The sequence below is a fragment of the Pinus tabuliformis genome, chromosome 9 (genome assembly GCF_031772625.1).
Source record: "Pinus tabuliformis cultivar Carrire ecotype Pingquan chromosome 9, CPIR1, whole genome shotgun sequence".
Lineage (NCBI taxonomy): Eukaryota > Viridiplantae > Streptophyta > Pinopsida > Pinales > Pinaceae > Pinus > Pinus tabuliformis.
The window spans coordinates 743044706-743059787 of record NC_142307.1 but is presented as its reverse complement, the minus strand read 5'-3'; the positions used below and the strand labels follow the sequence as shown (position 1 = coordinate 743059787).

General features: G+C 37.5%; 1 protein-coding gene across 1 annotated transcript; it reads right to left on the bottom strand.

Annotated features, from left to right (window-relative positions):
* Positions 1-12467: 12467 nt before the first annotated feature.
* LOC149150846 (uncharacterized) lies at positions 12468-12881 on the bottom strand. The gene has a single exon (XM_089442964.1). The coding sequence runs from the start codon at positions 12879-12881 to the stop codon at positions 12468-12470; it is 414 nt and encodes a 137-aa protein (XP_089299090.1).
* Positions 12882-15082: the final 2201 nt, after the last annotated feature.

The following is a 15082-nucleotide window of genomic DNA, read 5'->3' as shown; positions in this document are numbered from 1 at the left end:
TTCAATTACGCAGTTGGGCTTCTTGAAAACATACAGTGGATAAATATCGAAGTAAAAGCCAGATTGTACAGTTCTTGCGTAAACATTTTATCCACATTAATACTTCTCTATCCATGGGGAGGAGCTCAAGCTCTCTTACGGTTCTTGCACTACACTACAACAACAGATACATAATAGTCATTTTTATTAATTAAAACAAATCTCACACCACATCAAACATTAATATATACAACCTTTACTGCGCACCATGACTATTTCTTAAATGGTTGGTAAAACTGCATTCTTCTGCTTTGCTCTCATATGAGCAGTTTGCGATATACAAGCACATCGAACGTAGCACGTTCAGTGCTGGGCAGCTCTTCACCATCTGATGTTAGTGATGGAAACTATCGACTTCCTTTCTGTCTATTTACTCCCTGGCTAGTTTATGCCCTTTTGAAAAAAATTGCTCTATTTTAGCAACCAAAGATATGCATCCTACATCCATCTTCACTTATGTCCATTAGATTGATACTTACATCTAAGTACCTTGTTTCGGCATTTTCACTCCACTCGTTAAACAACTCCCACATATCACCAAGGCCGAAGAAGGGCCTGGATTCGACTTCAGAATCCTTCCATCCTTTCATGCATGTCCGTGAAACCAAGAATTATTCCTATTAATTAATGAAGAGACAAGCCAATGAAAGAACAACTAGAAAACATTCTTTTCTTGAAAATACAACATTCATAACAGAAGATATAACTAGCCATTGTCCCAAAAGGTACAAAGAGAGGCCGATAGGATTATTAAATTGGAATTCTTGAATTTTTCTAGAAGAGTTAATTGGTTTTCATGCATGTCCGTGAAACCAAGAATTATTCCTATTAATTAATGAAGAGCCAAGCCAATGAAAGAACAACTAGAAAACATTCTTTTCTTGAAAATACAACGTTCTTAACAGAAGATATAACTAGCCATTGTCCCAAAAGGTACAAAGAGAGGTCGATAGGATTATTAAATTGGAATTGTTGAATTTTTCTAGAAGAGTTAATTGGTTTGTGGAAAACCTTGTTTTCTTGGACTGGATCATTGTGCAATTACTTTTCTTTAGATGTTTTGTTTATATCTATATTACAAGGAACACATTGAATGTCTTATTTCATTTTAGAGTAAGTTAATTACCCAAAATCAAGAGGTTAAGTTAATTACCCAAAATCAAGAAACCTCTATAGATGGCCAAGCATATACGAAGCTTGCTAGTGACCAAGGCAATAACCACCATGACTATCCCCTACCAATATATTTCATTGAAAACCATAATTGTATATTGCATTTAGAAAGTCAAAACATAATATTAGAAAACATGTTGATATATTGCTATTAAAAAGTTAATTCCATTAGAAACCATAATATTATTATTATATTTTGTAAAGAATAATATACATATATAGAATGATACTCCATCTTGAAGGAGTGCAAATCACCAAACCCCACCATCTTGAGGGAGTGCAATTCCCATGCCCATCATGTTTCTTTTCACACCTTCATACACTACCTTCAACAGGGTGTGAAATTTTGCACAACTCAGCCCCCACACCCACCCGGCACCTTGCTTCTCTTTTGCAAAAATAAAATAACTCAAGGTCAATTAAGGTCTTGAAAATTCTGAGTGAGCTACCTTTATTCAAGCGAGTAAGATCCTCTCTTTGACTGAGCAGAGCTCACAACCAGGACCTTACCTGAGCTTAGGTAAGACGTGAAGGTCTGGAACCTTCCTTGACCAGAAGGAAGGAATCACAAAATTGAAGGGAAAAGAACCTGTCGACGATATGTTGCGAGAATCCATGCCAATTATGAACAAATTATGAGAATAGTTTGATGTTCATTGAAATTTATTTACATCAGAAAGGGTATTAGGCAAACTTTGAATATATAGTTTAATTATTATATATATAAAAGACCTGAACATAATTTCAGGAAATAGCATACAAAATCCATCCCCAAACAATAAACTAGAGAAACTTTAAACAGCATAGTACCAAGAAATTAACTTATTGCTTGCACCTGCATATGAGCATCTACGCACATGAAAAAACACCTATTTGGATTCCTCTGCATTCGCCTTAATGTGATCGGTTGCTGTGGGCAAATCCTCGTCTAGAAATATATCCCAATGCCCATCCCATCTGATGAAAAACTCAGTATCCGTGAAATATTGCACCCTGTGCACATCAGGCGCAGGAGTATAGAGATAATCCCCGGGGCCCAAATCGAAGCACTGATTCTTAGTGAGATTCCACACTCTCTTCAGCCTAGACACAACAAGAAGATCATGCCCAAAGGTATGGTGATGGGCCGGCTCGATACTGCTGCTTTCAACTTATTGGCTTTCTTGAACTTTTGTGTATGTTCCCCAAGTATGGTCCGATAATATTCCTCTGATATGTGCTTCTCAAAGTCATCATCATCTTCATCATTGCTGTCTGCATCTTTCCGTGCAGATGAGTTATAACCAGCCTCTGGTTCAACATGGTACTGCTTTCTTTTTAAAGCCAGTTCTGATGGTAAATCCGATGGCCTCTCAGCCTGACCACCATTTATTTGTGCAAGCACTGTGTCATAACCTGCTTCATTAAAGTCAAAAGAAACAGAGCAGAATGATCAGAGATGTTAATCAAATTATCCCAACCCAACCACTGTTACATTGTTGTTAAACAAGCAAGTAAAGAAATTTCATACAATGATCTCTACCTAGTTATGATGGACAAAAACAAGGGAAGCCCAAAAACACCCCAATAGATTTCTATAATTCAAAGTAACAAATCAACATCATCTTTATGGCACCTTTAATTCATAAAATGACAAAATTTGATGTGAACGAGTCTAGGCCGGGCCGTGAAGCAAATCATTTTAAACAACGATAAAATAGGATTACAAATCTCAGGGGGCAATAATGGAGGTAATTAACACCAAATACCACCAAAGGGTTATGCAACAAACAATACTACACATACAATGGCCATTAACCCACGCGGCTACAGTTTGGATCTTGTGCTTGGAGGGCGATCGTGATTGTCCAGGCTAAGATACAGCTAGATTCTTGTTCCTGCTACTAAAAACTAATGCAATCACACCTACCGGTGCCTACTGGATCTTGTTATGCTCATACCTCCTAGTGCATATGCAATAAATAAATATAATTTAAACAAACAAACAAAAAAGAACACGGCCATCGTACAATTAAGTGCAGGAATTCATGTCTAATAACTAAATAACCTCTACTCAACGCAATTGTGCATAGAATACGCAGACAAGGTACTAACAACAAGAATGAATGTACCTGAAATGGAGACAGAAGAAACTGTTATCACCTCCAGGAGCAGTGATTAGACTTGTACCCTACTCTCTTGCAATTTTACATAAACACCAGATCAATTACAGCCAAAATTGAACCCCAATTATAGCAAAACCCCGAATTTAAATAATAATGAAATTTGCAAAAACCCTGAAAATTCACAGACAATGTGCCAGACGCCGTGAACCACCAGGAAAAAAAAATAAATTAATTTCTACAGAAATTAGATAGGATTCGCATCACTCAATTAACAAAACCGAGAATATGCCCACACAACTGAATAACCTAACACTGAGTAAACCCAATTTCAGCCCAACAACAAAAGAACAGAACCCCAAAACTGGATCTCAAACGAGCTGTAAAAAAGTTGTACCTTTGACAGGGCGCCTGCATGATAATTTGTCGCTGAAACCCTCGGAAATTCAGCGGCGGAGGGTCTGTATTTCGTTTGGGAATCGAACCGGCGAACAATGGGTAGTCAATATCTCGAGTGCCTTGAGGCTCCTTACGCTAGAATAAACCTACTAAACTTATAAGAACGGTGGAGAAATCTAGGTTTTGAGGATATGCGGGGGTTTGGACCTGGCCATATCTTCTTCTACCATATTTCCAATGCTATGCCGCTTGCTTGCTTCCTGTTTATTCTGAGATACCACTTACCCCGTGTGAAAACCGACTTTATCAAACGGGATCACCCAGACACAACAAGAAGATCATGCCCAAAGGTATGGTGATGGGCCGGCTCGATACTTCCAGCCTTGAATTTGACAATGGCAGCAGTAGGGCTTTCTCGCATGATGCTCATGGATCCCCCGGGCATGATATCCACATCCTGGAAGTTTCTCGTTTTGCTTAATGAACAGAGAGCGCAGGAGGGTTTTGCTTAATGAACAGAGAGTGCAGGAGGATTCGGAGTGCAATGCATGCTTTCCAGATGCCAGATGCGATGCGCGGCCAGGGATAATGAATCGAACACTTCAAATCAAATCAAATGGTGAATATTAATTCCATCATCTAACAATGAAACCAATGGTGCAGGAAGGTACAGAGTGGCACTGGAGGGGAGTTCTTCCCAGAGGAATGCCTTACGGCGTAATAAATGCTTGAGTTTACTTTCCATCACATTGAAAGTTCCAACTACCCACATTTACTACAAAGTAAAAATAAGTAATTTTGAGTTGATTGTCAAGTTAGGGTAATTTTGAGTTGATTATCAAGTATAAGGTTCATATATATATATATATATATATATATATATAGATATAGATATAGATATAGATATAGATATAGATATAGATATAGATATATATATATATATATATATATATATATATATATATATATATATATATATATATATATATTTGGATATAAACATTTATATTTTAATATAATAAAATTGTTGAACAAGGAAATATAAACTAATAATGTGTATTCTATTGAAGCATAAATTTGGATACAAACACATATTTTTATATTAAAAAAAAATAAAAATTATATATAATGTTGAAATACAAATTTAGATATAAATATTTATGTTCTTATATAATAAAATTGTTGAATGATAATGAAGACTTTAGATATAAACATTCATGCTTTCATAAAATAAAATTGTTCATAACAAATTTCATTGAAGCGCAAGAAGGAGAATTTGCATATAAACAACTATACCATCATAAAATAACATTATTTGTAATAGATTTCATTGAAGCAAAAAGAGATTTTCAGTGGGTATTGATTAGATACATTTTTTATTTTTTTTCAAAATATGAACTGTGGGCATGAAAAGTGAAAGAGATATTGCTATGTAGAAATCAATGAAGCTTTCTTATTATATTTGAGTATGCCATTATAATTGAAAGAATCATACACATAATAAAATCAAATGCTTTTACTTTGTTTTAGAATTATCTTGTCACAATAAGGGAGTTGAAGGATAGTTTATTCCTATGGATGGTGGATATATTTTTTCTGAATGCTTCATTATGGATATTGTGCTTAATTTTCAAACTTTATTTTCAAGTTCACTTAGTCATCAAAACATGATCATTCTACGAAGCAAGACATATCTTAAACAAAAAATTCAAACATGAGTAAAAGAGAAAGGTAATTCTCTTTGAAGGATTTCAAATTATTTTTCCAAATGAATATTCCAGTCATGATTGGGCCCAACTCTATATGTCTTTTAAATTGAAACATGAGTCAAAGAGAAAGGTAATTCTTGCACTAAATGGGGGAGTGCATTGATGAAATCAAAATGGTTAGTGGTAAAAAAAATATCACATTAATTAATCAAGTCAAAATGGTTAGTGATTAATCAACAAATCCACTAGATAACAATGATGAACCATAAAGGAGAAAAAAAATCCAAAAGGTCAAGCTTGGATCCCTGCAATAGTCTTATCACATTGCACGCGATAGTGTGGTGCATGTAAATTCTCAGTGCGAACACAAACAATTCCTCTAGCCCGAGAGAGCGGGTCTAGACACAAACAAACAATGTATGGAAAATATCCTTAAGCTAGAATCAAATAAGAGGGCCTACCTCTTATAATGTTATTCCGCTTGGTGATGATCCTTCTTCCTTACTCTAGCTATCTTTCGTTTCCTTCCTTCAAATACATGAAACAAGCAAACAAACAACAAACAACAAACGTGATAGCATACAAATTGTATTCAGCCTACTTAATAGGTCAAGGAACATTAAGCCATAAAGATGTAAGATAACACTTCATGTAGGAAATCAATCAATAGTTGTATTCATATAAATTTAGAAAGAGATTACAACCAATGCCTTGACGTTGTTGGTCTCCTCCGACGTATCTGGGTTCCCACACTTCTACTAGCATCTCATGGATATCCCTAACAATGGAAGTTTTAAGGCCTCTTCCCTTTAGTCTCAAACCAAACCAAAACACACTATTCTCCCTCAAACATACACGAGAAAGCTACAAGCTATCAATGTCTTGCTGATCATTCAAACTCACTCCAAAAACTAGTTTAGCTTGGGAAAAGAGAGGTTTATATAGCTTGGATGGAGAGGAGATGGTTCCTCTAATTATGGGAGAAGGCCTTATCTCTTGGATTTGTTCCATCCTAATAGGGGAAAGGAGCCCAAACTGACTTCCTCAACTCCATCCAGCCCAACCATCTACTAGACTTCCATTACGAAGCTTTTAGAACTGAAAGCTTTGATTCCATGTTTAAAAAACTTGCCAAAAGAGGATTGACGCGACTGGAAAATGGGTTAGTTGCTCTGTACGAAACTAGTGCTAGTTTTAATCTCTACAAATCAGCGCGAGGAGGAAACTGGTCAGTAGCGCCGGTCTTGTAAACTGGGGCAAAAGGAAGATTCTTGGGAAATGATGCAAAGGGGAATTATTCTGCTCATGAAGAGGGACATACTGGGAGTTTCTTCATGATGGGAAAACATGTAGGGTTCACTATAGAGGTCCTCCAAGATCGTGGACGGGGAGTACATGGATAGTGACAAAATGTTGTGTAACAGATGCCCCCTATAGCATGAAGGTCAAACTAGAGTGAGGGCTGAAATGATTTACAAGTGGATCCGGGGAACCGTAGTTCGTCGTCGAAAAACCTGCAAGCAATCATAGATACATATACATCACTGAAAACTCTGACAAATGATACATGAATCGTCGTATGGACGCAGCCATCCAGAGAATGATCATGTAAATGGATCCAAGGCATGGGTGCATCCATCTAATAGAAAGGATCATAACGAAACCAAGGTATGGTCGCAGCCATCCAATAATGAGAAGGATCACATATAGTAACTCATGTCATGGTCGCAACCACCCATCTAAAAGAGACATGTATATCAACTTGATCATGTCACGTCGCCTTGCAACCTAGACTGGTGTAATCTGAGCCCAGGGTCTTGCGCTCCAAACAACCCAATCAAGTACAAATCCTAACATGTGAATGAATGTGTTAAAGTTGAACATGTTAGAAAGTCGCTTGATTACCAGTGAATGATGTGAACCATTAACAAGTGCGAGAGAAACCACCAATAATGACAACTTTAATTTAATCATTCTAAAATATAATTCAAAGGCAAAAAAAATCTAATCCAATGACCTAAATTAATCATCTAATTCTATAATATAATTCTTTATAAAATTATTATTAATAATGGTATAAAATATACTTAAATTTACAATATACTTAACCTTTAATATAAAAAGAACAAAAAAAGTTTTTATTAAATTAACATATATATATAATTTTATTTTTGGAAATAATAATTTAAATTAATATATTGTCATTGGACATTTATTATTTTATTTTCAAACATAACTTAAAATTAATATAATCATATAACTAATAAAAATTAATTAATAATACAAATAATTAAATTAGTTTTTCAATATCAAATTAAAATGATTAAAAATTTCTAATTCTAAACTTTAATCCTAAAAAAAAGAAATATTAAATTAGGAATTAAATAACTAACAACTATAATAATTATCAAGTTAACAAATTATCACACTTACAGTATACTTAAATATTAATAAAAATTAATTAATAATACAAATAATTATTAATTAAACAAAGTCTTTCGGTAGAAATCACATGAGAGAATTTTTTGGCCGACATGTTTCGGACCAACAAGTGTGGTTCATCGTCAGGACCAGATGAAGAGGCAGACCATGGTCAAGGCTTAAATAGAGAGCAATGTAGAGACATAATTTCAAGTAATGGCTACTTGAAATTATGTCTCTACATTGCTCTCTATTTAAGCCTTTTCCATGGTCTGCCTCTTCATCTGGTCCTGATGATGAACCACACTTGTTGGTTTGAAATGCGTCCGCCAAAAAATTCTCTCATGTGATTTTTGCTGAAAGACTTTGTTTAATTCATTATGGATCATAGAAGCTTGAATACAGAAATTATTAATTAGTTTATAATCACTAAAAAAAATTCTAATTCTAATCCTAAACTTTAATCCTTAAAAAAAAAAAAAAAAAGAAGAAATACTAAGTATTAAATTAGGAATTAAAAACTAACAACTAAAATAATTATTAAGTTAAACAAATAATCATTAAGTTAACAATAAAAATTAAAATAAACAAATTATAAACATAACTGAATTAAACCTGTCGGCTTACATTCATTCCCATACCAACCCTAACCTTATTTAAACCTAATGAGTTCTGACTTATTCACTTATGGATCTATTCCTGATGATGAACCATAGAGGTTGGTTCGAAACGTTGGTTCCTACAAAATATGAATGCGATGACTCCAGAAGACAATACTACACAAAACATAGATCGCAGAAGCCTCAAATCATTAAAGACAATGGCTCTCAAGGTACTAGCAACACAGTACACAGAATGTGAATAAAGGAACTGAAGTCAAACACCCATGAAATCACCGAATTGAAAGCCAATGATGTGAACTTGTCGTCGAGTGCGAAGAACTTTCCATTAGGGCATGCAAGCTCTAAGGTACTGGAAGGGAGTGTCTTGGCCAGCTTCCTAGATAATGACCTGAAGTTGACAGGAAGCGACCGTGTTGAAGGAGGGCCATGATGTATCCCACATCATCGACACTAGACAAAGGGATGCAATGATTTCAGATGATAGAGAGAATTAGGTGTAAGTGTAACTGTAGAAGGACTAACTCTTGAACATATTGGCGACACGACTCCAGAGTTTGGCAGCTTTTGGATCCATAGGATCGATGGTCATGATGACGTGGCAAAGATCAAATGGAAAGAAAAAATGAACGACCCAACTCAGGAAGGTCAATGACGAAAAGGAGGATATCCCAACCTGACATGAAGCAGAAAGTGTCATGTTCAAGAGTGAGCTACCTATACGACTGATAGGATTTCCGATTTTCCCCCAGCATTTCTGGTAGGTACCCCAATTATTTTTTATCGCAAGCTTGAAGGGGATAGCATGTGCTTACACTATAAGTTCGTCCTTCGGATGAATCCGACCTAGTAAGTTTAATGAGCCCTAGGAAGGAGAAGCTCATGTCCGTCACAACGACGAATCCAATGTCGTTTAATATTTTAACGAGTCCGACAAAGGTGTAACTCGGTATATTTTTCATGTCTAGAGAGTTTTAAAAAAACACGGAAGAGAAAACTCCACACGGTCCCTTTTCGTACATTTGTGTCTCTCGAGTCTGAAAAGGTAGAAAACGATACTTCAGAGAACCGCTTAACCATTTTAGTCAAGGAGTACCTTTTTCGTAAATAGTTTGACCCACCCTAAAAAAGGGGTAAACATATACTGGGTAAACAAAGTTTCGCAACCTTTAATGAGTTCAAAACGACAAGAGCTCGGCAATATTTTCACATTTAAAGAGTCGGAAAAGAGCTTGAAAGCGGACCCCCCATTTTTATTCTCTTTTACGAGTCAAAAGGGGAAAAATACTCGACGATCATTTCATTTGAGTTTTACGAGTTGAGAAAAGAGCTTAACGCGACTCCAGTACCATCATCAACAATTCGTCACTTATTGTTGCACAAAAGGTAAATGCATTATCCAGTTTCTGAGGAAAAAATGGGTCAGAAATACTTTAAAAACCCTAATATTTCATGAAAAATTAATAAAAGGAGGAAAAAATAATAATTTTTTACCATTTACCATTTTACCTTTGTATGAATAATTTTTCACTTATTTGTGCCCGAGATTTTCAGGAGCATATTACAGGAGATTCGGGAGGTCATTCGAAGATCTGTCAGTTGAAGATAAGAGTCGAGACCTTTAGCTCCATTTTCATGCTTGTTTTACCTATTTTTAATTGGTTTTTGGATTTTTTGAGGAGATTTTAGCAAATAAAAATTGCCCTCGGTCGACGCGATTTCCGGGCATAGAATCACGCCAATCGGGGGTTATGACCACTGTCAAACGCGTCGTCGGCGCTACTATTTTTAAAACAGTCGATTCGGTGTCATGAACATAAAATTTCCAATTTTTTGCCTAATTTTTCTGATTGGATCCAAATTTTTCTAGCCAAGGATGTTTATTGACTTGATTGTATGGTTTTTGTAGGGAAAAAATCGTGAAAAATGGTGGATTGGAAGGAACGTGAGCATGAGGACATTGACACACAAGAAATGGCAGACCCAAATTGCTTGAATGCTTTGAGGAACTATGGGCTCCTCAAATTCTTCCTCACACCAGGTCTGCGGGCTCAACCCGAATTGTTATGGTATCTGACCAGTCTCTGCGATGTCAATCAGGAATTTTTCATAATCCATGAATAAGAACTAGAGTTGGAAACTTCCGACATTTATTTCATCACCAAATTGTCTTGAAGAGGGGAACCGGTCAATCTGTATGGTTTAAGGCCTATTAGGGCAAGTGTGACCATGTTACTTGTAGAACACTGCCTAGAAGCACTAAAATCAAAGAGCGATAAGATAGAGATCATGACTATTCGGGATCTTGTGTTGAGAGTGTTGTTGTTGACCATAAACAGAGTGGATGGGGCTCAAGCACAGCATGAAACCAACAAATCAAAGTTTCAGTATGCTATCAACTGTATGACGCCGACTATCTTCAACTGGGCGGAAGCCATGAAGGTAAACATGAAGTGCCAGCTATCAAAAGCCAAGGCAGGAAACCTGAAGCAGTTCTGCTACGATTCCATTCTAGTGACCTTCTTTTTGGAGCGAGTCCCGCTATTTCACTACCAGCTTGCTGAGGTGGAACCGCCATTGCCATGAGACCCACAGATGGTCCGTTGGAGTGCATTGATGCCTAGGATTACCGGGGGCCAATAGATGTCCTATAAGCCTGCCTTCTTCTCATGGCTACGACGACAATTGATCGTAGTAGAGGATTGGCCCTATAGCGGTACCGACTTCTGCGGTGATCTAGATATGCCACTCCCAAAGGGAGAGGATTATGATGATGGAGGTAAAAACAAAAAATTTTGATTTTTTTATTTTTTATTGTTTTTGAAATATATGCATTCATGACATTTCGATTTTATAAATGCAGATGTTGGACCAGAATGTCTTTCTAGGATTTCCCCGATTGCCAGGCGCGTTGCTTGGCAGTTCAATGTTGCTCCTTATCAGGAAGGAAGCGATAATGAGGAGGAGATCGCACAAAACCTCGAGGGATTGACCCATGGTATCCCAGAGTATGCCCGGATGGGTGTAGTACGAGTAGTTAAATGCTACCATGAGCATCATGTTGATTAGTTCATAGGTCTAGCATTCCACATTTTTTAGGCCTGTGAGCCACGAATGTATTTGAACACACATATTATTTTTGGGGGTTTTGATGTATGACAAACATTATCGATGTATATATGTGTGTGTGTGTGTGTGTGTGTGTGTGTGTTGTATTTCCTTGCTTACTATGGTACAAAGGTTTTTTTTTTTTTTCACATGTTTCACAGATGTCTATCCAACATAATTGGTTAATGCATCTGTTAATGTATTCATATTTCTAGGAATATGATGATATGTAATGTAATCAAAATTCATCTCCAATAAACGAATACATAGATACATTCTCAATATTTGAGGGTTTCTGACAGAATATTGCCCGTTGAGTTGAAGGACAACAAGCTATGAATCAAAGTTGACAACCAATTCCCGGATGTCAAGAGCGATGACTTCTGACAACAATTCGATAACTGTGCTATACTCAATGATGTTATTAGTTTTTCAACCTAGACAAATACCTTGAAGATCAATCAACTCACCATGGGGGTCATAAATGGCCCATGTCGCAGATGATGGATTCTGGGTACTATGGCAAGCACCATTAGTGAAACTGATGTGAGGAGGCACCGACATCTGCAAAGAAGGTAGAAACATAATAATAAGGAAATATGCTTGCAAAAAAAAACACCAAACTACACTACACAAAATGAATAACACACTATTGTACAAAAATAGCCATGCAAGATGACCTAAGCATAGTACTTTTTGAGATAAAGCCCATTACGGGGCTTGTCTAAGGGATTGCCCTCATAGTCAATAAGCTCATAGGCCCCTTTCTGTAACACACGTTTAACAATGTAGGGCCCATGCCACATGGGTTCGAACTTGCCTGCCCCCAGCTTATCATTAGCCTGATCATATAGAAGAACCAAATCGCCCTAAAAAAAAGCTCGAGGAGAGACAGACTAATCAAAATGGGACTTGAACCACTTTTTCTGTGCTTCGATGACCAAAGAAGCAAGATGGCGAGTCTCATCCAGTCGTTCTAAATACAAGAGGTGCTCTTCCTGAGGTGAGGTCTCAGGGAGAAGTTCAATAGCCAGCTTGAGGGATGGAATTTTGCACTCAATCGATAAAGTTGCTTCCAGATCATAGACTAGCTGGAACGGTGTGAATCCAGTTGCATCCTTGGTCAAGGTTCGGTAAGCCCACGAATTTGAAAAGAGCATGAGATGCCAATTTGATTTATGCATTCCAATGGTGCACTGAAGCATTGTAACGAAGACTTTGTTCACAACTTCAACTTGGCCATTGGCCTGAGGGTAATACGGGGTTGAGTGATCGTTGCACAAACCCAACATAGAAGTTAGCTTAGCCATCATGTAATCTCGAAAATGGGAGCCATGGTCGGTGACAATGGCCTGAGGTACTTCAAACCTGGAAATAACATGATTGAATAGAAATTGAGCCGCCTTTTTACCATCCTCAGAGTATGTAGGCATCACTTCAACCCATTTGGTGAAATAATCCATAGCAACAATAATATACCCATGCCCCTCGGCCAAACGAGGGTTACAGGTCATATAGTCGATGTCTGATTTGGTAAAAGGACAATCGGTAATAACGGGGTGTAGGTGAGTGGGTGGGGCGCGCATTTTGTGTTAATAAATTTGGCACTCATGACACTTATGAACAGCAAGGATGCAATCCTTGAAGATGGAGAGCCAAAAATAACCATTGCGAAGGATTCTTTAAGCAGTAGCATATCCATACAGGTGATTGCCACATGTGCCAAAATGGTAGTCATTCAAGACTCTCTTAGCCTCCTCCAGAGTGAGACAATGATAAATAATTGAATCGACACCGATGCGGTATAAAGTATCTCCAATGATACGGTAAGGTTGAGATTGACGTCGAATGCGTCGACGATCATCATTGGTCAACATAGACCAGAAAGTGGATGTTTGGAGATAAACGATGATATCACCGTACCAGGGGTCGAGAGTTCTAATTAAGAAAAGAGTCTCGTCCAAGAGCTGCTCATCGACACCAGTAGGAATCAAAGCGGAGGGAAGGGAGAAAATCAACTCAGCAAAGACCCGTGATTTCTTAGATTTGGCAGTAGTGAACACCAAATCGAATTCTTGGAGGATGAAAATCCACTTTGAATACTTCTCCCCCAGCAAATGATGAGTCAGGATGTAGGTCATGGGGTTGCATTCAGAAATCATAGTGGTAGTACGGAGTAGAATGTAATGCCGAAAGCACTGAATAGCCTATACAGCAGCCAAAGCTAACTTCTCAACACGAGAATAATGTGTCCCGGTGTCGAGGAGATTGCGAATGAGGTAGTAAATAACATGTTGATTTCCTTTGTCATTAAGTTGTACCAGAACCATATCGATGGTACTAGAGGTTGCAGCTAGATAAAGGAAGTAATCGCGATGATAGTTCGGGGGGTGCAGCAAAGGAGAATTGATGAGGACAACTTTTAGGTCATCGAAAGACTTTTGGGCAACCTCATCCCAAACAAACGGGGTTCCTTTCTTGAGAAATGGGGTGAACCCTAAAGCTAGCTCGACATAGTTCGGTACGAAACGATGGAGGAAATTTGTTTTTCCCTGTAGACTCTGTAGTTGATGCAATGAAGATGGAGGGGGTAAATTAACTATGGCCTCGACTTTAAGAGGATCAAGGCGAATGCCTTCTTTTGAAACGATCAATCCAAGGAGTTGTCCGGATTTGACGCAGAAGACACATTTATGTGATTTCAACCCAATGTTCTAGTGTCTAAAACGAAGAAATAATTTCCAGAGATGATCAGGGTGATCATGGCATTTACGAGAATGAGCTGGGAGATCATCCAAGTAAGGTCGAACGATGTTTCAAATATTGTGGAACACATAAGACATCGCTCTCTAAAATGTGGCCCCATCATTCTTAAGGCCAAAAGGGAGCTTTTTATATGCGAAGGTCCCCCATGGATAGATAAAGGTCGTCTTATCTTGATCAGCCAACGCAATGTTTATTTGGTTATAACCAGAAAAACCGTCCATAAAGGAAAATAGTTCACTCCCAGCGCATTCATCAATGATCTAGTTAATGAAGTGAGTGGGGTAATTATCCTTAGGACAGGCACGATTGAGATCACAGTAAGTGACGCAAATGCGAATAGTGCCTTGTTTCTTTGTCACCGATACAATATTCGTCACCTAATTGGTAAGAGGGATTGGATAAATAAATCTAGATTTCAAAAGTTTTTCAAATTCACCCTTGATGGCAGCCTCGTTTTTAGGGTGAACTGGACGAAGCTGTTGGCAAACGTGCTTCGCATGAGGATAAGTTGGAATCTCATGCACGACTATACTTGGGTCAATGCCGGGAAGTTCTTCATATGACCACGCAAAAACGTCTTAGAACTCTTTGAACAAACGAGTATAGAGATTGATCTCTTCTGGAGAACAAGTTACCCTGATATGGACATTTTCAAGGACACCAGGCTTGACAGAAATATCAATTGACATCATTTGGGTAATGTTACCCATGTTCCCTTCTAACCAAAATTCATGAGTCATGATCA

Excerpts from the sequence above, each read along its gene's own strand:
- LOC149150846 (XM_089442964.1), bottom strand. The coding sequence starts at position 12,881 with ATGGCTAAGCTAACTTCTATGTTGGGTTTGTGCAACGATCACTCAACC.